This window comes from Salminus brasiliensis, chromosome 2, assembly GCF_030463535.1.
Source record: "Salminus brasiliensis chromosome 2, fSalBra1.hap2, whole genome shotgun sequence".
NCBI classification, from domain to species: Eukaryota; Metazoa; Chordata; class Actinopteri; order Characiformes; family Bryconidae; genus Salminus; species Salminus brasiliensis.
The window spans coordinates 26373692-26398939 of NC_132879.1; the positions used below are offsets into that span (position 1 = coordinate 26373692).

The 25248-nt window shown below is 39.7% G+C and overlaps 3 protein-coding genes across 3 annotated transcripts in view; 1 reads left to right on the plus strand and 2 right to left on the minus strand.

The window, feature by feature from the left end:
* The window catches only part of LOC140548993 (small ribosomal subunit protein eS17), a 351034-nt gene that overhangs the window by 242121 nt on the left and 83665 nt on the right, over window positions 1-25248 (minus strand). The window lies entirely within an intron of this gene.
* On the plus strand, window positions 1089-9562 carry twf1a (twinfilin actin-binding protein 1a). The gene is made up of 9 exons (XM_072672169.1): window positions 1089-1198; window positions 2702-2779; window positions 2986-3164; window positions 4414-4509; window positions 5153-5257; window positions 6156-6281; window positions 6724-6874; window positions 7656-7777; window positions 7916-9562. Exons 1-9 carry the CDS (start codon window positions 1174-1176, stop codon window positions 8084-8086), a joined length of 1053 nt encoding a protein of 350 aa, XP_072528270.1. The 5' UTR covers window positions 1089-1173; the 3' UTR covers window positions 8087-9562.
* Window positions 9553-17005, minus strand: irak4 (interleukin-1 receptor-associated kinase 4). The gene is made up of 11 exons (XM_072672168.1): window positions 16484-17005; window positions 15393-15538; window positions 14685-14852; window positions 13638-13798; window positions 13082-13146; window positions 12870-12984; window positions 12469-12578; window positions 11886-12072; window positions 11494-11556; window positions 10519-10677; window positions 9553-9839 (listed from the first exon to the last, which is right to left on the minus strand). The coding sequence occupies exons 1-11, from the start codon at window positions 16642-16644 to the stop codon at window positions 9777-9779; spliced, it is 1398 nt and encodes a 465-aa protein (XP_072528269.1). The 5' UTR covers window positions 16645-17005; the 3' UTR covers window positions 9553-9776.

The window sequence follows — 25248 nt, forward strand, 5'->3', positions numbered from 1 at the left end:
CACCTCTTAAAGCATTTTGCACACCATCCAGCACATCATAAAGCAGCCAGCACATCTTAGAGCAGCACAAACCTTCACCCTTCACAACTCTCAGTGTTTCTGTGATCAACTGCTGCCGTTTTCTCTGGCTAACTTGTTCAGTGTCTGGTTGTTAGTACACCAGATGAAGTATTGGCCAGTTCAAGTGTTTAGGATGTGCAATATTCCTCCAAAATATATATTACCCCCCTTATTTCTAAAGGAAAAATTGCATTTTTGTCCCAGTTACAACAAATTGACACACACTGTGCGGGAAGATGTGTGTATGCCCCATTCTGAGTGGGTCTGAGAGATATTCATGGCAGTCTACAGTGGACTTGAGCTTTCAAACACTGTTCAGTCTGTGGCCAGTATGCAGTACATTTTAGGTTCATAGGTTCTCTGGATTGTAACCAGCAGTGAGTACATCACACTCATTAGCAGCTATATCTTAATTATATAATTCCAGGTATTCTATCATTGCAAGACTAATAAGGCAATAGCATGGTTATATCATGCACTGGTCAAGTTTGAGATTTTGGGCACTTTGTCTATATGTAGATTTCACCTGCAAAGGTTCTAGATGTTCACTTTTTGCCAAATAAGAACAATGAAAGAAAGCCTATTTATAAAACATTCTATAAATGTGTGCAGTTGGTTGTATGAGCAATCATTAAAGGCTGTATTGCATTTTTGAATAAATTTCTTATATATATTCTAAAGTTTTTTACAGAGGTTAGTGTTCATATATATGTCATAGCCTGAGTTAAATAACATTTGAATGCATAACAACTGGCAAAAACTATTTTTATTGTTTTTGACAGTGTTTTCTGAATTACGGCGTGAAAAAAAAACAACGTCCAAAATTCCCTCAATAAAAGAACTTTAACTCTAATGTGTATAATTGTGAACCTGGCTTTCTCCTCTGTTTAGATTTCTCTTTTTGAAATGTATGCACAGCCAGATGAATATTGAATATGAATTCCGTGTGTAGCTGCAGTGCTAACTCTTTCCCCACTGCGCATGCGCAATTGTTAGAAGGCGTTTCCCGGCCGGCTTGGTGACGTCACCGGCCGGAGCCAGTCGCGTCGCTGGGCTCCGTTTCCTTCTTCCTGACTCTGTTCGCCTTCTCAAATCAACCGCTCCGACTCGAAAATGTCCCATCAGACGGGAATTCAAGGTAAATAGTCTTTTATTCAGCGCCTTGCACTTTCTCACGGTCCGTATTTCCCCCTCTGCGAAGACAGTGCGCTTAGAGTTTGCCCTGAATCAGCTGTGAGGAGTCGTGGCTTTTCGGCTGCTGAGCATAAACAGCTGAAGCCGCCGCCAGCAACCTGCTCTTCTCCTTCCTAACTCCTAAAACGAGCAGCTTATCTTCACAGCGGCGTTAGATATGGATGTTCGCACACGCTGGGTTTTAAGTGGACTGGCCTGTTTCAGTCACCTCATCCCCACCGAAATCTCGGAGACTTGCTCTTTGTGTGTTGCGGTTTTGAGATGTTGTAGCGGGCAACGCCTTCACTCCAGCTGCTGCTCCATTTCCACATGGGCCGGAGAGCTGCAGAGCTCAGGACGTGGTGAAAGCCAGCAGGGGGACTTTGACAAACAGCAGCTGATTAGCCAGCTAGGCTATTTGAATCTGAATAAGATACATTTGAATGATGAATGAAAACGATACCTTTACCTCAGTAACGTCAGGTTGACTGTAAACTATAGCTATATTAGCCAGCCTGGTTTTCAGGTAGAGTACTGCTACAGCTACAGCTACCGAAATGGGCGTAAAGCGCAGTGAGGCGCAGACGACATGAGAGAGCACTGACAATGATCTCCAGTGTGTAGCAAGTACAGCTAACTGCTGAATTATAAAACACAAATAATTGCAATTATGTTCAGAATTCTTAAAAGTTTTTTCAGCAGTAGATAACGTGACTGGGGACGCACCATGTTGTCAGAATCCTGCTGGTATGGTATGTGTTTATTGTAGTTCAGAAATGTATAGGTGGCTTTTTTATACTTACTGCATTCATAACCCTCCACAAAGAAGTATGAATTTTCATATAATAATCCAGACAATAAACTAAACATGTTTTATAATTATTCACATAGCATAGTATCTAAATTATTCACATAATTATTCACATAGTATCTATTTAAAATGAAAAAAACATATATTTATTTGCAATGTTCTGCATATCTAATGCACACATTTGTTGTTATTTCTTCTTTTAAAAATAAAAAAGAGCACCACTGTAATCTCTCTATTAAACAAATACAAAACTCTAAAGTGTAATAGAAGTGATTGCACTAATAGCTACTTGCAGCACAACCACAAGGTTTGTTGTGTTCCTTGGGACAGTAGGTACTGAAACACTGGCAATGACTTTTGTTTGACTGATTTATTAAGTTCATTTTCAGCAGCCAAAGCATATAACTAAAGGTCTGCCGACCTGCTGACCTGCTTTCCATTTAGTGTGGACGTGTTAGAAGCACAATAACTGGGGCAGATATGTTCTTCTGGACTCATCTGCTGCCTTCATTTTATACAGATGTGGAATTCAGCAGTGAGCTGACATGGCATGAGCAGCCCCACACTCAGTATGTTAGAAAAGTGGGGAAGAAATGTTGAGTTGATGGTGGTTAAGCTCTTACTGGTTGATCAGCACTTTATCCTTTCATCTTTTAGCTTCTAGGGAGGTGAAAGACATATTTGCCAGTGCCAGGAATGGAGATTACAGAGTTCTGAAGATTGTGATTGAAGACGGTAAGGTGACCTCATAGCCGTTTCTGTGTGTAGTGACCTGCAATGTGTGAAACGCTCACATAGCAATGAGTCATTACATCAAAACTTCCTTGTCAGCTTACTGCACTAAAATAGCTTGTTGAACATGCACACACTGCCTAATTTGGTTGGCTTGACTTTTAGTCAAAATCACACACCATGATGATCTTAGAATTGTTGTGTTATAGAACAGCTAGTACTGGGTGACACCAGGAAGGCATCTCGGAGCTGGGAGGAAGACTATAACTCTCTTGTCCTGCCTCTCCTGGAGAACGACTTGCCTTGCTACATCTTGTACAGGCTGGACTCTACCAATAGTCTTGGACATGAGTGGGTGTTCATCGCCTGGTCTCCAGACCACTCGCCGGTAAGACGTTTATGTTAATTATTGACTTAAAAATGGTTTCTGCTGTAGCCTTTTTAATGTTGGCAACTGAGTGTTGTTCTGGCTCATGTTTACTTAGTAATGGTGTATGGATGTTGCAGAGTATTAGTGTATGATCGAGGAAAACTCAATACTGGCAGAAAAAGTCTGTTTTTCATGAAGGAAAAAGGATCCTCTTCAGCAGTGATTGGCTCAGTAAGAGAATCTGCCGCCCAAAGCAAAATACTTTAGCCAATGAGAATGGAGAGGAGCCAAGGCTAAGCATTCTTGCCCACGCTGTGGCTCCAACAGGTTTAGACCTGTCAGCACAATTCCGGGTGTGTATGAGGCGATAGAGGTTTGTGAAAGTTGTCCATAGATCTAAGTTCAGTTTTGCAGTTTCTCTTGGTCACAGTTAAAGGCTTTTTATTTGTAAAACCTTAAATGGAAACGGTCAGTGTGTTATCAGTGCTTACTGTGTTCGTAATGACTAGGGGAAGCTGGTTCTGATTCCTGCATGAGTAGCCCTGCTAACACTACACATATTTTTGTTTATGCCAAATGTTGTTGGATTTCGTGACCGCCCACTAGGTGAACTTCAGTATTTCAGTAGCAAGAGATTCAGACCAATAATAAATACCATCCATGTGTAGTGTGTCTGCGATCAAATGCTGTTTATGATGTGTGTTGTAGATCTGTAGCTGCAGCTTCTGCCCAAAGGTGTTGTAGTTTCAGTTCTAGTCAGGCTGATATGTGTTGTCTGGCTGTAAAAGACTGGTTTGGTTTTGTTTGATTTAGGATCTGATTCACTACCAGATATTTTAGTTTTCACCTTTCTTGCACAGTAGAGATCATAAATGTAAGCTGTTATCAGAAGAAATGTGCTTAGCCACAATTGTTTGTTATTCTGATTTGATGCAGGATGCCAGAACTTAATGAAAGATTAATAAAAGATTTGATTCCAAGTAATTTTGGAGCATTTTTTTTTTGCTCCATTCATCATGAAATGACACGGGGTTACTGGGCTAATGAGCATTTTTTTCACTTTACTGCATTCGTAATTCGTGCTAATCCAGATAATACACTAAACTTATGTTTTATAAATATTTACCTTTTAACGTAAAAATACTTTTTCCTTGGTCTGTAATCCCATATAAAATTTGAGGGGAAAAAAATAAAATAAAATGTGACAGCAATGCTTTAGTGTATATACTGTTTTTTAACTTTGCTTTCTTTGTGTGTCTCCCAATAGGTGCGACATAAAATGCTTTATGCTGCTACCAGGGCTACAGTAAAGAAGGAGTTTGGAGGCGGCCTTATTAAGGATGAGGTTTTTGGCACTGTGAAGGTAAGTAGATTAGATTAGGCAAAAGAAAGGCTCGGATCTGTGCATAGTCAGCGTTTGACTGGTGATAAAGCAGTAAGCACTGAACCCATTTTCATTTTTATCTGGATTGAGCATGGCTAGACCGTGCTAGTGATTTGGTAACGGTCTGTGTGCTCACATGTCATACTTGTGTTGCTCTTACCAAGTAAAATTCCTTGTATGTGTAACATACTTGTCAAAATAAAGAGATTCTTATTAAATCAAGCTAATGTTACCCCACTCACCTCTGTGAAATAGTCGGTAGAAGAACAGATTTCATTCTTTGTAAAGAATGGGATCAACCCCTCACATGTACACACTAATTAGGGAACTTATTACATCAGATGCATGTAAAACAAACTGCCTTGATGAAAAAGTATGCATATACAGCAGTGGTTCTCGACCCTGGTCTTCAAGGACCCCTCTTTCCTGCACGTTTTAATGGGTCCCTGCTCTAACACATGGCCATCAACTCATGAAAGATGTGTTAGGAGCAGAATAAACACTAAAATGAGCAGGGCAGCGGGTGTTTTAAGTTCAGGTCCGAGTTCAGGAACCCAACCCATATTACTGTTTACTCATAACTAAGACAGTAAAACAACCCCCCCCCCTTTTTTTTCCTCAGGAGGATGTTTCTCTTAGTGGATACAAGAAGCATCTCTCCTCACAGTCTGCTCCTCTTCCACTCACTGCTGCTGAAGAGGAACTGCGACAGATCAAACTCAGTGAGGTACACACACACACACTTACCTTCCTGACTAAACTTCAGTCTCTTCAGTTAGAGACTTCAGTCTGTAACCTTGACTATGAAATATGAATTAAATCAAACGACACTTTAGATTTGGTTGAGGCCTGTGTGAGAGCACATTGGGAAGTTGATGGATTTTGTCTGCAGTGAAAGTGTGCATCAAAGTATATAGTAAATATTCTCCAAGAATAATGCTGCTCCAGCAATAAAGACTTTTAATGTTTTTGTTGGGCACTCCACAGCGCAATGCCACAGGCACTTGCAAAGGGCAGTTAGTTTTAGCCTCTTCAATTGCTGCGTTTCTAGTTTCTAGTTGGGAATAGTGTGTGGTGAACACACATTCCATATAAGGAAATGCTCTGAGAAAGCTGGGCCACAGCACGTCTCTGAAGTTAACCAATCAGAGAAGGAGCTGTAAAAAGGAAGTGGGATTGCCCTTTCGGCCACTTTGTCTGCAGAGGACAGACAGTACTTCACTAGTATGGATGCCGCACAAAAAGGTTTTTCATGTGAATCTTTGCGTTTCCAGCACTCTGCTGACTTGATAACTGCAGAGTTCCTGCAGAGCAAAGGGAGAACCAATTTCATATTAATCTAAACCCTATGGGCTTAGAATGGGGTGTCATAGAAGCTCCTGTAGGAGTAATGTGGAGGTGTCCTAATACATTCCAAGGACATGCCTGGATGGGTAGAGACAACACCAGTGTAACTAGGTCTACATTAATTTTGGTCATGGTGTGGTTAATTGGGCCATAGGTTTTTAAACACATTAAAATGAATCAGAATGCACATCCATCACAGCCCCATACCAAGTGTTGTCACAGTGTAAATACTGCACAAAAATTGATTATTTAATATTAGTATGTGCTCAAACTGGCAGGTGAAAACTGACATCAGTGTGGACACCAAGCAGCAGACCCTGCAGGGTGTAGCCTTCCCTTTACATGGAGATGCCATGGAAGCACTGCAGAAGTTCAGGGACAAGAAATTCAATTATGTCCAGCTGGTAAGGCAACTACATCTGCAACACCTGTCTGAGCGATCTATTCACCAAAAATCCCATAAATGCCTCTGCAATTTGTGAAGGTTTCGCAAACACTATATTTCAGACACTAAATGTAGGAAAGCAATTTTCTCTTCTTCTTCAGTGGATTAGCCCTGGTGTACCTGGTATACTGCACATTTTTTTCTGGCTCCATCACTGTCAGGTAATTAGAAATAGCCTTAACCTTAGTCAGATATAAATAGGCAATAAATAAAGCCCCAGATATGAATTGCAAATTGTTAAAAGCTTGGCCTGAAATCAGTAGTGACACGTATTAGTGATATTAGACTGAAGATCAGTATTGTTCCACAGAAATGTTTAAATAAAGAAAAATACGTGACCACAATGACAATTAACAGATTTGTCATTTTGATTTACACTCTTCTATGTTATTTGTCCACAGAAAATAGACTTTGACAAGGAGCTCATCATGTTGTCGAACACTGACCTGACAGAATTGAGAGATTTACCCAAGAGGATTCCTAAAGATGCTGCACGCTACCACTTCTTCCTCTACAAGCATTCACACGAGGGAGACCACCTGGAGTCTATAGGTGAACATTTTTGCTCATGTTATTGTAGAAAGGGTGATGCTGCAACTGCACAGTGGTCGGTTTAGTGTAGTGGATCACTCCACTGCCCTCCTTACTGCAGACTTCTCTCTAGCTGAGCAAGCACATCACACTATACCAATAAGAGTCATGTGCATGACTCCTAAGGCTCTATTCGGATTAAATTGGTGAATCTAGGGGGATGTTTTCAAAACAAATGGTGTCACCTTCATATTTGGACTCCAGTTAACCTGCCATGCAGCGAGCGAGTTTAGTACCTATATGCATCACATGGTCATTTTGAAGAGACACTTATTTCAGTTCAGGATGAAATAGGATAAAAGTCCAAGGAACAATTCTTGCTTTCATTTTTTATTGTACAGTTTAAAATGTTTTTGTGTTGGAATTCTTGTGATTCAAATGTACCAGAGGATCTTTGATGGATATGTGCGCTCAGAGGCTAAATACAACATCTGGAGGACAAGGGCAAATATGATCTCGATATAAATAAAATCACCTAGGAGCAGCTATGAAAAAGAAATTACCACAGGATCCTGTGTAAATTTAATCCCGTCTGAATAGGTCTTAAGCCTACATTCGTCTTACTATACATAAATTGTAAGTTGCTGAGTAAGAGAATCTTTTTATTTTCTTATTAAAAGTGAGATATACATGCATATGTAATTTTTAATGCCAAGGCCTACTACAATATGTTTTTGTAATTTTAAAACCTGTGTATTTGTATGTTTTTCCTAAAATAACATAATACCTCTGTCTGCTGCAGTGTTTATCTACTCAATGCCTGGCTACAACTGCAGTATTAAAGAGAGAATGCTTTACTCCAGCTGTAAGAGTCCTCTCATAGACATGGTGGAGAGCAAACTGCTGATGACAGTGGAGAAAAAGGTATGACGTCTTAAATGAGGCTTCTTCATTTGAAGCGAACATACTGGTTGCATGAGGAATATTTATTTGAGTGTTGCAGTAATCATTGCTGTGGGCTCTAAACATCATCTTCCACCTTTCCCTCTGTTTCACTTGTAGTTAGAAATCGATAATGGTGATGAGCTGACCGCCGACTTCCTCTATGAAGAGGTCCACCCAAAACAGCATGCGCACAAGCAGGCCTTTGCCAAGCCCAAAGGTCCTGCTGGAAGAAGAGGGGATCGCAGGATCACCCGACAGCGCGGGGACGGGGAGGACGCTGATGATTAAATGTCTACCCATGAGCAAACTCCCCTCTCTCAGTGCTTCAGTGGAACATTCCAGAAAATGGAAGCCAAGCCTGTTTCATCTTTATTAAATGTATCCACATTTCCCCCCCCCAATTCAACACAAAGCCACAAAGACGGCTGCATCACAATGAACTATGCACACAATGGTAGCCTCACTCGTTGTATTTGATAGAGAAGTATTACATGAGCCAGAGTGTCCATTCATGTTTGGGATTAGGACAGGAATGAGATGTGCAGATTCACAAAGCTTACATGCCATAGATTAAATGCCATTAGATCAATTTGAAAGTTTTAAATTAAGAATCATGCTTAAAAAGCTGAAACCCCAGCATGAACACTGTTGGAAAAACATTTTCCATTCTAGAAATGAGCTTTTTACTCAGATGGAACGCACCACTTAACTTTACAGAAATCATGAATTTGCATTGTGCAAAGGTCAGTAAGTGCAGTATGAGTCGTTACATTATTAGATGGTTACTATTTTAGCATGAAAGTGTAAGTTCTTCAATGTGAACGAGAACAAAGAGACCTCCATCAAACCCCATTCCTTTATTTTTCCATTCCAGCTTTAATGTCTGTTGTATTTTTGTATTTTTACACGGGGCCTACGTTCTAGATGTCTTAAAACAAACACAGCTGTGAGGTCACACTTACTGTGGACTGTGTTTGGTCACCAATATTTTAACATTCAGCGTTGCTTTTTATAACACAATAAAAGTCCCATTTTTGATACGACTGTCACTTTCATGTTGCCATTTGCCAAGAAACATATTTTCCTATGCAAGTGATGTATATATTGATTCAACTGATGATTTATCAGTTATCTGATATTCTTCTTATTTGGATTGTCTGTGTTGTCTGTAGCTTTGACATTGATTATATCGGAAGCCACGGCCAGGGTTGGTGGGGGGGGTCCATTTCAGTGAAATGAGTTTGTTTAATTCTGGCATTTCCAAATATTTTGACCCAATTTAATCAATTTAACATTCAAGTGAAATTAGTTTTGACTTGACAGCCCCAAATTACAGAGAACAATAAGCTCCCCAATTTGTAGTCAATGAGCAGTGCAACATCAGAGTAGAAATGTCTGTTATTCAGTTCACATCAAATGAATTTGAGATAAATGAATCCCAACTCTGGTGTCCATTACAGATCCTCAAGTTGCACATCACTGAATAACTGCAATAGCTACTGCGGCTTTTTTTAAATGATAAAGCACTGGTGTGTGCGCTGTAGCACAAGGTATCAGGAGAAGTAATGTGACAAAATACAAGCCACCATGGGCACTTGGATCTACTGAAAATGTGAGGCAGTCCACTGTTAAACATCTTTTATCTGTACAAGGCGATGCCTTTCCCGTGACTTCTATAGTGTTCTATGTCTTATGTCTGGTGGTCTTGAGAATGCTTTCCTCTGTAAAATGTTTTTTAAAAGAAGAATAAAATATTTAAATCAAGTAATTTTCTCTTTATTAAGTAACATCATAACACTCACTGGCCACTGAATAGAAGTTTCTTTAACAGGTTGTAGGGATTTACTACAGATACAAACTATTCCAATATAAATTTTCAGTAGGTTTATTCCAACCTACAAATATTTACATTCCCCCCCCCCAATCTAAAATCTAATAAATCATACATTTTACACATAATACAATATTTGGAAAGTTTTTAGTCTGTCTTAGTTCTGCTTGTCAGATCTGAGTGAGTAAGATCCTCCAGCTCAGCAGTCACCTATAAATAAAAAAGACAAAAGCATGTCAATGAAACATTCAGGAGTAATATTAACATTCTTGTGATGAGCCTTAAGCCACACAAGCTACAAGCCAAGTGTTTTACATAAAAGACCCTGTGCCATTGTGGTTTAGATGTGTTTTGCAGGTTTTATTCACATGAGCTATTATATTTTATATAATACACCAAAATATAAATTGCTGTCTGTTTGTGGTTTGCAAGTTGTTTCAACCTAAAGCATTTTTCCACACTGCAATTAACATTTGGCACATTTGCACAGCAGGGGTGGGGTTAAATCAGGTGTGTTTAAGCAGGAAACAGTCACCAAGCTCTGTAGTAATCCTCCCCACCCATGCCCCAATGGAAGAATACAGCTGATTTAGGAACACAGTGGAGGCAGGGTGGGTGATACAACAGCTTGATATAATATACCAAATATAATATGGTATGGAATCTTTGAGCACATCACTGCATCTACAGCATGGATGGAAAGTCACTTTTCATGATTTTAACCACAAGATCTATTTGCTTTTATACGGACATCCCTTATACCTAGCATCTGGCAATTCCTGCCTTCAGATAACTTAAGAGAAAGTTGTTCAGCTGCAGACATCAATGTATCAAGCATGTTTAGCATTTTTCTAAAGATGTTCTTCTAAAAATGTACATAAACACAAACCTCTTTCAGCAGAGGCCTCCTGTTCTTCCTTTCATTTAGGCACTGGCTTGCCACCCCATACATCTTCTCTATAGACTCCATATCCCAATCTTCCATTTTCTTATCTACAAACTCCTGCAGTGTGGTTTCTTCATCCTCTATCTCATCTTTCATCTCCATCTGAAAAACACAAGCATGGCACTATTGAGACCTGCAGAATGTCATCCATTACAGGCCAAGGGATTAAGCCAATCCTGGACTAAAAAGCATTCTGAATGGAGAGCCTCCACTGACTGGAAAATATAGGGCAGTAATAGGCTTCTTTCTCACCGAGAAACTGATCGTCACTGTCTGACTGTGCTTTACTTTTTAACCTTTATTTATAGTGTAAAGTGTTTTGGAAGCAGCAGTATAGAACATCTACATTATAAGGAAGATCTTCATATTCTCAAGCTCCATTAGGAACATTAAGCCTCATTCATCAATAGCTCCCTAAACATAAACATATGCTTATTCAGTATTCAGTCAGATTCTCAGTGTTTTTAAACTGCAGAACAGTTCACAGCTCTTATAATGATGAATCCCATTGTGCTTGTAACTGAACACATCCCAAACAAGAAAACTTGTGACAATAACAATCTGTGTAAGTGGGTTTTAAACAGAAATTTCTTTGGGGAATAAGGTCTACTGTTTCATTAAAGAAAGTGCTTCTTTGGGGAACCAAAAGTGGTTCTTCTACAGCAGTGGTCTCCAACCCTGGTCCATATGGAGATCATATTCCTGCGGACTTCAGATTCAACCCTAATACACCCCATCTGATCCAATTAACTACTGACTAAAAGAGGTGTGTTAAAATTTGGGCTGGAGTTGAAACCTGCAGAAAGGTAGATCTTGAGGAGGATGGCATTGCTACAAAGAACCCTTGTGGTACCCATAAACCTCAAGAGCGCATATGTTATAAGGAGAAAAAAACAAGCTCTTCTGTCCAGGACTGACCAGAAGCTTTGGGTCCCGGTTTTCATCAACTGGCGGAAGTCCAGATAATAATTCCAGCAGCACCTGCAGGAGTCAGCAATGTCAGGTATAAGTTATTCTTGATGAGATGAAAGCATATGCTTTATTTATTAGCTATGTAAGTGACTAGTAAAATGCTGATCAAGCCTTTTTCCACTGCAGTGGCTTAAAGACCTCATTGTTGGCAGTGAGACTAACTCCTGCCTTATGGGTTGAAACCGCTTTAGCCAGAGTGCTACACAGTGATGAAAAAAGTCACGTTGGCTCAGAAGATTCTTGACAGTGTTCAGGATTCAGCTTTGCTATGCATATAGATATGCATATATCTTCTCTCTGACACATCTCTGAATCTCTCTTCATGCATTAGAACCTACCACTCCAAAGCTGAACACATCTGATTTGGGGGTGATTTCTCCTCGCAGTGCCTCAGGTGCCATGTAAGCAGTTGTACCTACAATCCTCTCTGTAATCACTGTTGTGCAGGAGTGCTTTGACGAGGCGCGGGTTAACCCGAAATCTGAAATCTTCGAAACGAAGGATTTATCCAACAAAATATTGCCACTGTTGGGTGAAACCAAAAAGAAATTTCTTCAAATCTCAAGATGAGCATGAGTTATATTTGGAATATTCAAAACCTTTAAAACATATTCAACCTTCAAAAACAGTGGCAAAGAGAAGTATAAATAATGTCAATATCATGCCAGAACCGGACATGACTAACTAACTCAACTCCACAAGACGGTGTGATTAGTTTTTGGTGCTTCACATCAGTGACAATGTGCGTGTCTTTATGTAGATGCTAAGTACTTCATGGACTTATAACTCACTCATTATTACCACCATTGGCTTATTAGCATCAGTGAAAAGGTCTCTTTTGTTTGTGCATCATTTGCTCTTGCGCTTTTTCATGAGAAATATAATAATACAAATGTCCAAAAACTTTAGTGAGTTTAATACCTTTTTACATCTCGATGTATGTGGTTCTGTTGGTGAAGGTATTCCAGGCCTCTGGCTGTACCCAGTGCTATAGAACACCTCATCTTCCAAGAAAGAGGAGTACTTCCTGCCTGCAAAAGAAAGTTATCATCTATGAATGTGTCCTTGATTGGTAGAGTTATGTATTATATATTATATGTGTATTTATGTATTATATATGTACTTTTTACAAGCAATTTTAGCTGCTAAATGACACCAAAGGGTTATTTACAGGTGAAGGAACCATGCTGTTAATGTCTGCTCTGCTTTCAGTGGCAGGTACAACCTATTCCTCATAGTGTTTTTACAGATCTCCTAGAAAAGGCTGAACCCAACTTTTATTCTGCAAGAAGCTAGTCACAACATTTGCAGACTTTACTTACCAAACATGCCAGCCGATCCAGCAATGAACCATTTGACATGTAAGCGTAGACTAAACATGGGTGCTGGCCATTACTGGAATAACCCACCATATTCACAAGATTCACATGTTTTAACCTGAGAAAAAAAAACACAATAAAGGAAAACTTAACATCAAGGAATAAAATCACTGTCAAATAAAGGGAGGAAAACGTTTTTGCTGCTAATATTTCACCTTTTCAGTGTTTGAATCTCTTGCTTGAACTGAGTCTTCAGCTCTTCAGGGGACAAGTCATCTTCCTAAAAAAGGGGCAGAAAGGATGACCTCATTGGACAGTATATAGAAATCTAAATTAACATAACTGTGAAAGGTCCTTCCAGTTATTTACAATCACACACGCCTGATGGGACATACCCTGCTACACTTTTAATGTAAAATGTGATCTGTTAGTTCTATCACTTACCTTATGGTAAACAAAGGGAGTGTACCAGTAGGAATGTGAATGATCTCCATGCAGTTAATAAAAAAAAAAAACTGTTGTCTTAAATTAAATATAATTTAATAAATATTTTTATTTTTATGTAATGCTACCTGTCTAAATTAAGATACTCCTTACAAATGCAATGCAATGCAAATTTTGTACTATTAGGAAAATAAACTAATATCAAATAATACATTTTAAATACAAATATAAAATGGTTACCACATGTACTGATAATACAATGCAATGGCTGTTTATTTTCCCAGCCTCGTTAGCTCATAACTGTTTATTTATCATTCAAATACTTACCAAATTGAGTTTCTTTACAGCTACGGGTGTACTGCTGAGGAGGCCTTTGAAAACAACTCCAAACCCACCCTCCCCCAGTCTCCTGCCTCCATCCAAAACTGGCCTTTCATCCCAGCTCCCTGTGATCTGGGTCAGCTCTTGATATGTAAAAGTATAGAATCCTAGATTCAGCAGAAGAATAACAAGATTATAGTTTATAACATTTACACCTATTTCCCACCTATTCTGTATCAATTAATAATATTCACAATGTTACCAAAATATCCAGTGAACACTGTTAGGGTTTGGGGTAACACTTTCTTTACATGCTTTGTACATACTTAAATTCCCTCCAACTTTATTCTGGTCCTAATCAGGCTCCAAATCCTAAGCTTAATAGGGTTCCTGCAGTCTGTTAATTTTTACCAATTTAAACATCAGTAGACAATCCTTTGGGAGCTTGGGAGAAGTGTGGTCTCCAAATAAGGTGAGATTAGGTGTAGGTTTAAAATGAACTGCAGGTTTATAATTTGGGATGTTAAAGTGAATTGAATAGATATTTAATTGCAAAAGACAAGGTAAGCATCTACAAAGCATCAACAGTGGACCATCAAAACTAAGTGTTACCACAATTATCAGTGTATCTCAATGATTAGGATTTTGGCCATCAGTTCTAACACTGAAATTGAGTCGTTGATTATATTGACCTTGTTAAAAATTAATAAGCATAATTAAAAGCATGCATAAGCACTGTAATATGGCATTTGCATGTGTGTTGGGAAGCAAATTAAACAAATGACAGGACAAGAAAATCATTTGTAGAAGAGGATGCATCTTTTATCAGACAGGGTGTGTCTGGATGTTAGTTGATACAAAAAGTTAAATATGCTAAAATGGCAACTGTATTTAGTGGTGGAGTTTGGAGAGAGCTTAGAAACGTTCCTCTCAATGTTCTCTCAAAGAATCTGAAATCCATACCACATTTCCATTCACACTATTGGCCTGCATTTAATTAAAATAGTTAATTCACTCCTAAAAAGAGAAATACACATATAAATATTATCACACCTTCCTCATCAGGCTCATGATTCTCCTCCGGTTCTGTGGTGCTGTCAGGTGGTGTGTAAGCTGTTTCTTCTGCTGTAGGTCTGAGGAGCCGAGTCTCCTCCTGGTAGTAGTTAATAGGAGGATCCTCCGTTGCTCTCTGATTTGTGGCAGCATGTGTTGCAGCTATTTCTGATATCAGATACACATTTAATCATTATCCAACATGTAATATGACAGCAGTTCCACAACAAATACAGTTCTAAACAAAAGTTTGAGCACTCCTGTACAAGTTAGTCAGAACATTCACAGGGTTGGTTTCCTAAACAGGGATTAAACCATTTTACTTTCAATGACAAATCTCCATTCTGAATGAGGTGTAGAATAGGACTAGTCTAGGACTAGACCAGGACTAGGCTTAATCCCTGACTGGGAAACCAGACCCATAATGTCATATTACATTTTCTTTTCCACTATTTCAGCAAAAATCAAAGAAAATGTTCATTCAATAAAAGAACACTGTTCCAAAGATACCAAAGTTTCTCTCTTGTGAAGGATGTGTAAATCATTATTGCAGATTACTTCAACAAAACATGGCATAAATTTGGGTGTCCAAACTTTTGCATATAACTGTAAACTGTAAAAGGTCATTACTCATAGCACCAAGTCAAAATACCCAATCACTGCCACTACTGTCATCCAGTTATTTTATTTGTTGAGTGACTGTCTTACCTGGCAGAAGGATTCTAGCAGGAGCAAACAGCTTGTGTCTGACCAGAATATCAACCAGTTCCCCAACTGTGCTGTTTGTGGTTCCCCAGTCATACAGCAGCTCTACGGTAGGACTTTTACCTTGAGCCACCAATCTTTCAAATCTCCTGTAAAAAGAAAATTAAGAAATGTTAATCTCATAGGTGAGGAACATTCATGTGGCAGCAAATGCTGATAGTCCTGGCAGATTCATATATATATGCGGACACACCATAAGTGTACATACACTAAATAAAAGATGCAAATGCAAACGTTTTGGGTTAATTAGGATTACCAAAAGTATTTGTATATATTCGCTAAATGCCAGAATAATGAGAGAGGGGGTTTTATTAAATATATTGAACGAGAGATAAATATATACAGACAGGTGCATATATGTATACTTACACAGATAGACAGACAGACACACACATCTATACACAGACAGACATATGCACATATGCATACTTAGACAGGCAGGCAGGCAGGTAGGCAGGCAGACAGATACATCTATATACAGACAGACAGATGCACATATGTATCCTTACACAGACAGACAGACAGACAGACACACACATCTGTACACAGACAGACAGATGCACATATGTATCCTTACACAGACAGACAGACAGACACACACATCTGTACATAGACAGACAGACGCACATATGTATATATAGACAGGCAGGCAGGCAGACAGATACATCTATATACAGACAGACAGATGCACATATGTATCCTTACACAGACAGACAGACACATCTGTACACAGACAGACAGATGCACATATGTATATATAGACAGACAGGCAGGCAGACAGACAGATACATCTATACACAGACAGACAGATGCACATATGTATACTTATACAGACAGGCAGGCAGGCAGACAGACAGATACATCCATATACAGACAGACAGACAGATGCACATATGTATACTCACACAGACAGACAGACAGGTAGACATATACATCTATACACAGATCGACAGATGCATACAGGTATACTTTCACATACAGGCAGGCAGGCAGGCAGGCAGAAGGATGTCCGGTTTCTAAAGCACCCGTCTTACCTGAGGTGTAACTGTGTGTACCTCGGCTCCCCTGTCGGTTTCTGTATGTCCACCAGAACAGTTTTCCACGCGTCCTGCGGGTCCAGAAAGTCTGAGAGAGTCCTCAGAGTGGACCGACTGAGCTTCCTGATGAAGGTGTCCGCTGTTACAGCGCTGCTCATACTGGACCTCAGACCACCCTCTACTGCTGTTCAAAACCAACACCTTAAAACACACACACACACAGGATACAACGAAGACACCAACTGAGAGACAGCAGCGATACTACTGTGTGTGGGCTTTCCCGAAATTGAGAAACTTCCTCTGTTTGAAGTCATTTCCCTTTCAGCGACATCGCTCCTTCATACGGAAACGAGCTGCTCCTCTCTCTCTCTCTCCCTCTCTCTCCCTCCCTCACCGCCTGTCTTCATATTGTTCACGAGGTGAACCTAATCGGTCATTTATCACTTCTACATGAGGAATGTAGCACTGACACCTCGGTTCAGCAGAGGACTACAGGCTGGTCACATTTATCAGCTTCACATGTCATACAACGTATTTTTTAGTGAGATATCGATGGTTTTGGCGTAGTGCTCAATTCTGCCCCCCAGCGGTGATGTTTTGTCAGTTCACATCGCCTCCCTGAGCCCTTATACTCAGTCTGGTCCCAATCAGCCAAAGCTAAAACTCCAGGAAAACTGGAAATGGCAGGGTGCAGGTAGATCCATATACATATACATATACACATATACACAAAACACTTATCTACAGCTATGGAAGACATAGAGGGAGGGAAAAAATAATAATTCTGCAGCTTTTATATCGTGAATTAATAGTGGTTTTTTTCACAGTGGAGGAGCAGCTGCATGTAGCTATAGAAATGTAAAAAAATATATATTTAAAATACTTCTTATTTACAATTATATGTACTAAACAAACAAACAAACGTGATTCACTGGATTATAATACTATTCGGTTTGTACAGTAATAGCATGTTATCACCGTAAATCCAAGGTCAAAGTCTCTAATTAACCCCTGGCTCCTCAAAGGCTCCTCAAAATTCACAATTCTGGAATGTCCCTAAAAAAAAGTTTAAATATCATATTAGAGTAGTATATTTGTTAACATGTTATTGTTGGTTAAATAAACGCACAGATACAACTTCAGGAGTTGCTGGGGTTGCTGGTTTCTCTGTGAACTTCAGCCACTGCGTGGATTTATTCAGTTTCACCAGCAGCTCACCTGCTTTACATTCATACATGATTGATTACATAAACTAGGTGTTACTAGGAGGGTAACTGTAAATCACAAAGCACAAGATCACTTATACTCTTAAAAAGATTGTTTCAGGGGTTCTTCAGTAATGACACTAGTTCTAGTCATCTCAAAGAATCTGGGGAATGCTTAAATAATTATTTTCATGGTTAAAGAGTAAACACTTTACTACACGATTATTTGCACCAAAACAAGTTCCACATGCAGCACTTCAGTAACATCCTACTTCAGCAATATCACTGTGTGACAGAAGAGGGCAGTATATGACTGTGGGAGCTGATCACACTCTGCCCCACTGTCATTCAACAAGTGGGCTCCAAAGTCAGCTTTCTTTCAGAGAAGTACTTTATTACTATGTTCATATACATAATCATATTCCAGACATATATTATGTCTAATTGTGGGTGCTAATGCCAAAAAATAGAAATGGCCAAAAAATCTGAATAGCCTTGGCCTTCTAATATCTCTAGAATGACACTATTTGAAAACACATTTAACCAGAAGGACTGTTAATGCAGAATAATATTTTATTACTTTTGAATTGACTATTGTCTGGTTGCTTTATGAGTTTTACTACAAAACTGTTATGCTAATAAAGTGAACTGTAATGAGACAGAGAAAGAGAGAGGGAGGCAGGGGGAGAGGGGAAGCCCTCCTGGTGTTAGAAAATAAGAGATCCGGTCGAGAGATGCCAGAGCAAGTTAAATCACCATCAGAGAAAAATAGCTTACACAGGAAGTGGTCAGAGAAGGCCATGTGATATAAGCAGGACCGCAGTGACAATCAAACAGAGGTGTGGTAAACAAGCAGTAACCATAACAACAGCAGGGAAAATACACAGTCGTATATATATATATATATATATATATATATATATATATATATATATATATATATATATATATGATCATAAGTCACTCTTGTTTGCTTTATTCAAAATGAAATAAATCACAGGTCAAATGTGAGGTAATAGAAGCTGTATCACTATATCCACACAATGCCTAGACAAGACCATCCCTCAAAATTCAGCATTGGAGCAAGAAGGGACAACAATCACTTTAAAGGAGCTACAGAGTTCAGTTGCTGAGACTGGAGTGAAGGGACACCAGTCAGTGATATGGATGGAGATTGAATCATTTGCTGTCCCACTTGTGCTGAATAAACTAGGTAGGATTTTTAAGCTGCTCGCGTTTTAAAAGGATGCTAATTGTAAATGTGTATAGGTATTAAAGTCTTTTATTATGTGCATTAAGATATCCAGTCATATCCTAATTGTACTCTGATACTGTTTTAGTATTTAATCATCACATTTTCTTTTCTGCCCAAATCTTTCAGAGGTCCTCATTTCATCTTTTTTTTTTTTTGATAATTTTAACAGTCCATCAAGTTTCAGAAAAAGAAAAGAAATAAAATGCAAAAACTCATATTTCCAAAATGGTAACTTTATACAAGAAGGTAAAAAGTACTCTCACTTCAGTGCGCATTTATGACGAGACATTTTCTTCTGTCACTGATGGTGTATTGCACATGAAGAAATATACTGTAGGTCATGTACATATGGGGATCTAGAGTAGCATTACTTTGCTAGCTCTTTCTGAGCCTTGGATACTGTGAGCAGTGAGCTGTTACAAACCGTGGTGTTCTAGTTAGACATCTTGCTGGGCAGCTTTCAAATTCAGTTGTCTTACACTGCTGAGTTTCAGCTATTAGGGCTGTAGCTGATATGAATGAGAGCAGCCCAAAACATGAAGAGAGGAGGAGAGAATGCAGGGGTGCAATTGAGAGAAAGCAATGGAATAAAAGCCACAAGAAGAGGCCAGAGTCTATAGGCTTTATTTGTCTTTCTGTAAGCGTCTTGCCAGCTTCCTCCCCCTCTCGCTCTGACAGACAGGGTGAGCCATGGGGGGGCTATTCTCTCCATCTCTCCATTCTCTCCTCCTCACTATCTCGAGATCCTCTCCAAATCTGGGTGTCAAAGGAACTGAAGGTTCACCATGCATCTGCATTCAGGAGGGGGAAGCATCTCTATGAACACAGGCTAAGGGCTGTGCCTCAGTTGTTGACCTATTTGGTCCAGCCTGGAAGTTTCACTATGAGGATTTAACAAAGGGAAAATTGAATGTGATTATTATTAGGTTGGTATTTTTAGTGTGCCATATTTGTTATGAAGAAATACATGATTTCTGTAAACTGTAAACTGTGTTATTTCAAATGCCATTAATCATTTTGATGGAGAACGGCAACACTGTGAGAGATTGAAAGCAGGTAGAAAGTAGATTAGCTTACTGGCAATGTATAATTAATACATGGATAATAATACCTGTTGTCAAATCGTGATTCAAATAGGCATTATGGATTACAACCATTTAGCTGCATGGCTATCTACCGTTCCTCTGACTGAGGCATTCATTTTGGGCTAAATAATAATAATTATTATTATTTTTATACATCTTTACAGTTTTGTGGACAGAGATATGAGTTCTGCTAGCAGTACTCATAGCAGTAACTGCTCACTAAGTAGAGCAATGCAAATAACCCCTTAAATCATTACGCTTTGCATAATCCATAAAAAAAATGTTTTAATGGATGGTTCCTTAAAGAATTGTTTTTCTAAGTGAGAAAAACATGTAAGGAACCTCCAGCTTCTATACCGATTACAGGCGTTATTTTTTAGAGAGTGAGTATAGAATATTACTATTTTAAACGACCAGCTTTCTGCTGCAACACATAGAGGGCAGTAGTGGCATGTTGAAGTACTGTGGTTGAAATGGAAGGCTGCTTGATGGAAGTGATTATTTAGCTGAAAAACAGCATAAACCTCTAGTTTAACCCCTCTTAGAGTTTTGTAAGTGTACCACATGCTCCCAAGCTTAGTCTGTGGATACTGGTTCACAAAGCAGAATTGGGTACTGAATATGTTGCTAAATGCTAACAAGCACTAGCCTGGCACAAAGTCTTCTTCTCTTAGCTTTTTATCCTTTAAAGGATTCATTTGGAAGGCATGTTAAGAACCAGGCTCTTCCACATAGAAATCTTCCCTTTGCATTGACGTAGTGTCACCTCCAATCTCCATCCCTCTCTTCGCCTAGCGAAGAGAAACCTTCATATCAGCACAAAGGGATTTTAGGAAAGCTCCTCCAGATATCTTCTGTTCTTTTGTTCAGGTTTGGACAGGATATGGCCTTGAGTTAAATCCCTGGGAATCAGTGGGCAGTTACAGCTCAGCTGTGACCTTTGATTAGTGAACAGTCTCTTTCATTAGCTCTAGTGAATCATTGATGGGAGCAAACCAACACCGGTGGTACTTATTTGGGATGAGGGGCAGTAGAAGGGGTGTATGTAATTGACAAAAGCTGCCCTTTAACCTTGATGTGAGATCAGCGTGCAGTCTCATTCATGAAGTGAAGGTTAGGATTTGGGAAAGCTGATTTCAGAGGAAAACATAAGGGTGATGTCTACACTGGAAGTGGAGGGAGGGTCGGATGGGGGTTGCTAGCCAGGCTCTTTGACATACCAGCAGGAACCCTGTAATCCAGTGCTCCTCACTACTAATCCAGGGATGAGAATGAGAGCTCTAATAACATTTCTTAACAGTGTACTCTCTTTTTACTCTGGCTAATAAAGTTCTGTTTACTGCCCCGGTACTTAAACTACGAAAGCAGAAAACAATGTGTGTATGGAGTCTATGTGAGAAGGCCTTTACGTGAGCAGGCCTGTCCAGATGTTTGGATTGCAGGTGCTGAGGGGGGGGGTGTAACTGTAAATTATTAATTAATTATTAATTATTATTAAAATCCACATTTCTGCCCAATGAGGAATCTGAACCCCAGTTACAGCATAGAGGGTTGCAGTATTAACAACAACGCTGAGTTACACTTCTATGAGGTTCACATTGCCTCATTATAGTCTGTATTTTCTTACCATAACAAACAAAAATATGATAGCCATGAACCTGACACAATGTCTAATGCCAGGTGTGAGCTAAAGGGGTATGAAGAGCTGTGGAATAATAAAATGCTCCATCCAATGCTTTTGGGATGAATTGAGGAGTTGAGAATGAGGTGGGATGGTGATCATCCAACATCCCAAACTTTAATTAACACTCTTGTTGCTGAATGCATACAAAATCCTCCCAGCAATGCACTAAAGTCTAGTAGAAAGCCTTCCCTGGACAGAAGAGACAGTTACTCCCCAAAAAAGCAACAAACTCTTTTTTATAATGCCCTTCATTCTGGATGAAAGATGAGTGAGCAGGTGTCCCAATACTTTTGTCCATATAGTGTACCTGTTTGCAGACTACATAGCAGACAGGGATTGTGTCAGTTATTGATTGAATAATGAGTTTTTTGAGTTATTTGACAGAGAGAGACCAGGTCGAGCTATGAAGCGTGTCATGCTTTTGAAAAGAAAAGGAATAAAGGTGTTAATATTAAGCTGAGATGCACATCTGCACATCAGAGAGGCTCGCAGGCAGCAGGAGTTTGCCAGCTGTAGACTTGCAGGCACACAAACACAAAACAAACCCACCTTTGTAGTGCTACTAGAGATTCCATCACACTTCCTTGGCGGTATTGATTTTCCTCTTTTGTCAGCAGTGTCCTTGTCATTATGTCCCCCTTTGTGTGCTTTAATTTGCCAGTGTCACAACAAGCCTGGCAGCTGAAAAGGAACAGATATGCTCACAGCTTTTGCCCCAGCTAAACAAATAACCCAACAGGCATTGCACTGGTTACATTTCTGGTGCCTGGAAGCTTCCCGAATGACTTCAAAGCCCAATGTAAAGGCGTGACAAAAGTCAAATGACAAAAGGAAGAAGATAGGGATTTCATTCTTCAAACAGTACCACAAGCCCAAGCTATCTGTTCCCTCTGCTTCCTCCCCGCCAACCAGTGTGGACTTGTACTGTAAATGGATAGAGCTCTTCAGGTGCTGTATGTTGTACTGTATTTACACTGCTACATTCATACATTATTGTCTTTGAACTGTCACTGAAAGATGCAGGGGGTGGGGGTGGGGGGCAGCCTCCAACAGCATTTATGTATTCTGTGTGAAAGGTGTTTAATGAGACACTCTGTAATGTGTGTGTGAATTCTACTGTTTCAGTTTACCCACAAGTCAGAGCCTGCACACGGTTTATTTATACAGAATGGACAAAACTGCATTATTAAAATAAGTGCCAGAAATAGTTATTTGAAGTGATGCCATAAAAGAAGACTTTTGATTCCTTGAAAAAAACACAGAATGTTGTATATTAGTAATCTACCTAAAAATATCATATATGTTGTTCTATAAAACGCAACAATCAGCGCTCGTTTCAACAATCACTTTCTGACGTGCCTGTACTCCGAGCCAGGAGTAGCAATGATAAAGGCGCTATTCCCCCTTTTACAGATCAGTGGAAAATGCTACATAATGTTGCTTTACACTGATCAGCCAAAACATTAACGTCACCTGCCTAATGTTGAGTAGGTTCCCCTTCTGCTACCGTAATAGATTTGACCATTCCAGGCATGGACTCCACAAGACCTCGGTGGTATCTGCCACCAGACTATAGCTGCGGATCCTTTAAGTCCTTAGGTGCCCATGACCCTGTCGGCGGTTCACTGATTGTTCTTTCTTGGACCACTTTTGGTAGTTACTGACCACTGCATACCAGAAAACCCCCACAAGACCTGCCTGATGTTTTGAAGATGCTCTGACCCCTCTGATGACTAGCCATCACAATTTGACTCTTGTCAAAGTGGCCCAGATTCTTATCCTTATTCAGTTTCAAGAACTGACAGTTCACTTGTCTAATATATCCCACCTGTTGACAGGTGCCAGTGTAGTTGAAGATAATCCATGTTTTTAATCCACATTTGAAGCTTATTTATTTTTATATTGAGAAAACCCACATTTGCACACTTTTGTATACCACGTGCAAGAGCTGCAATGCTTTTAGTAACATTAGCGTAAAACACTCCCTCAGTTTATGTCTAAAATTGAAAAGAAGCTCATGATCTAGGTTGACTCACTTTCTTTGTCCTTATTTCTAATAGTATTTCTTTTGATGGCTTCATTTGAGCATTGTTTTATTAACGTATCATAACTGGGGAGATTCATGGCAAAGTTCCGGAAGAAAAAAAGACAATTCCAAGCCTGCTTGCGCAATTGAACCATGTGCCATGATCCTATGCAGCTATTCTTAGCTCGGATTTAAATCATTTCACCATGATTGACTGGCTCTAATTCTGCAGAATATGGCTGCTGCCCACCTCTGAGAGACCCCAGAGGCCTTGCACAGTGTGTGGTTCCCAAATCCTCTCTGTGTGTGCTTCACGGTACGACCCAGCTCTTCACCCTGCGACCACTGTTCTCCACAAGCCACATCCCACAAACAAGCAAGCTCCTCGTGGGAGGTCGTTAATGCTTTATGCCACTGACGTATGCAAATGAAACGAGACCCCCACATAGCCAAGGCATGTAAATCTGTTCACCATTCATCAGAACTGCTTCATGCCATTTAGGCTATTTAGGGTCTCCTACAGTTTGCGAACTTTGATCATTGTGTCACTGTAATATGACATTCCGTTCTGTTTGAAATCGTGGAAATTCCTTTGGGAATTGAGGAAAGTGGAGCGGAAGACTCAGACCAGTGAAGTGAGGAGACTCCTTGCTGTGAAGGGAGATAAACATGGCCTCCATAGATGCTCTCCATACCATACATCCACTGCCACTGGAGGCTAAGGCCAGAGGAGCGTGTCTCGTACCCCCCACCTCGTACAGTAGACCACCGCTTAAAGCTTATTCCACTAGACTAGCTCCTTCAAATGGTTAAAACACCCTGATTGGGCTGATTAGGCTACACAAAAATGTTGAAGACAATGTGTTCATAGCCCTGTCAGATGTTCCAGAGACCTGTAGAGCAGACTTCTCCAGGCCCTTTTTGGGAGTGTCGCACCAACGCTGGTTTTGGGTCCAAAGCTGAAGTTTCCTTTTGATCTACTCTTCAATTACTGAGTGCAGCAAACTTCCCTCTGCTCCAAACATGGTGCTTTTGAAGTTAGAAGCATTCAGTCTAATAATTTAGGTGCATACTTAGCAACATCATCTCTCCTGCATGGAAAGTTTGAGCAGGTAAATATGTTTGGTGCACTGTACACCTCAGTGTTTGCAGCTATCTGCTACCAAGTGTTCACACAACTAAAGGAGATGTATTTTAATTACAATTTCAATTAAACTTCTAGTTTAAATCTGTTTGGTGAGACATTCTCAGTCTTTAAAATTATAGAATTTAGTTTCTCCATTAGGTAAAAAGTGCAGATCTATGAGTTTTTGAGCATCACGATTTTGGTTGTCTTATCACGTTCACATGTTGGGAACCCTCATGTCTGTGCTTCCTTCTGGCTCTCCCCTTTTAGCTAGGCTGTTATAGCAAGGCCTACTGGAATCATTGCCTGCACTGATTACATTCATCCTTACACTAAACATATTTAGTCCAGTGCTTTTTGTTGTGTTATTGTTTTGATTTT

Coding starts and splice junctions, on each gene's coding strand:
- twf1a (XM_072672169.1), top strand. CDS start 1,174: ATGTCCCATCAGACGGGAATTCAAG. Junction 5,258..6,155: donor GACAGATCAAACTCAGTGAG/GTACACACACAC, acceptor TCAAACTGGCAG/GTGAAAACTGACATCAGTGT. Junction 7,778..7,915: donor TGATGACAGTGGAGAAAAAG/GTATGACGTCTT, acceptor TTTCACTTGTAG/TTAGAAATCGATAATGGTGA.
- irak4 (XM_072672168.1), bottom strand. CDS start 16,644: ATGAGCAGCGCTGTAACAGCGGACACCTTCATCAGGAAGCTCAGTCGG. Junction 14,853..15,392: donor TGCTAGAATCCTTCTGCCAG/GTAAGACAGTCA, acceptor ATCTGATATCAG/AAATAGCTGCAACACATGCT. Junction 9,840..10,518: donor GGAGGCCTCTGCTGAAAGAG/GTTTGTGTTTAT, acceptor TTTTATTTATAG/GTGACTGCTGAGCTGGAGGA.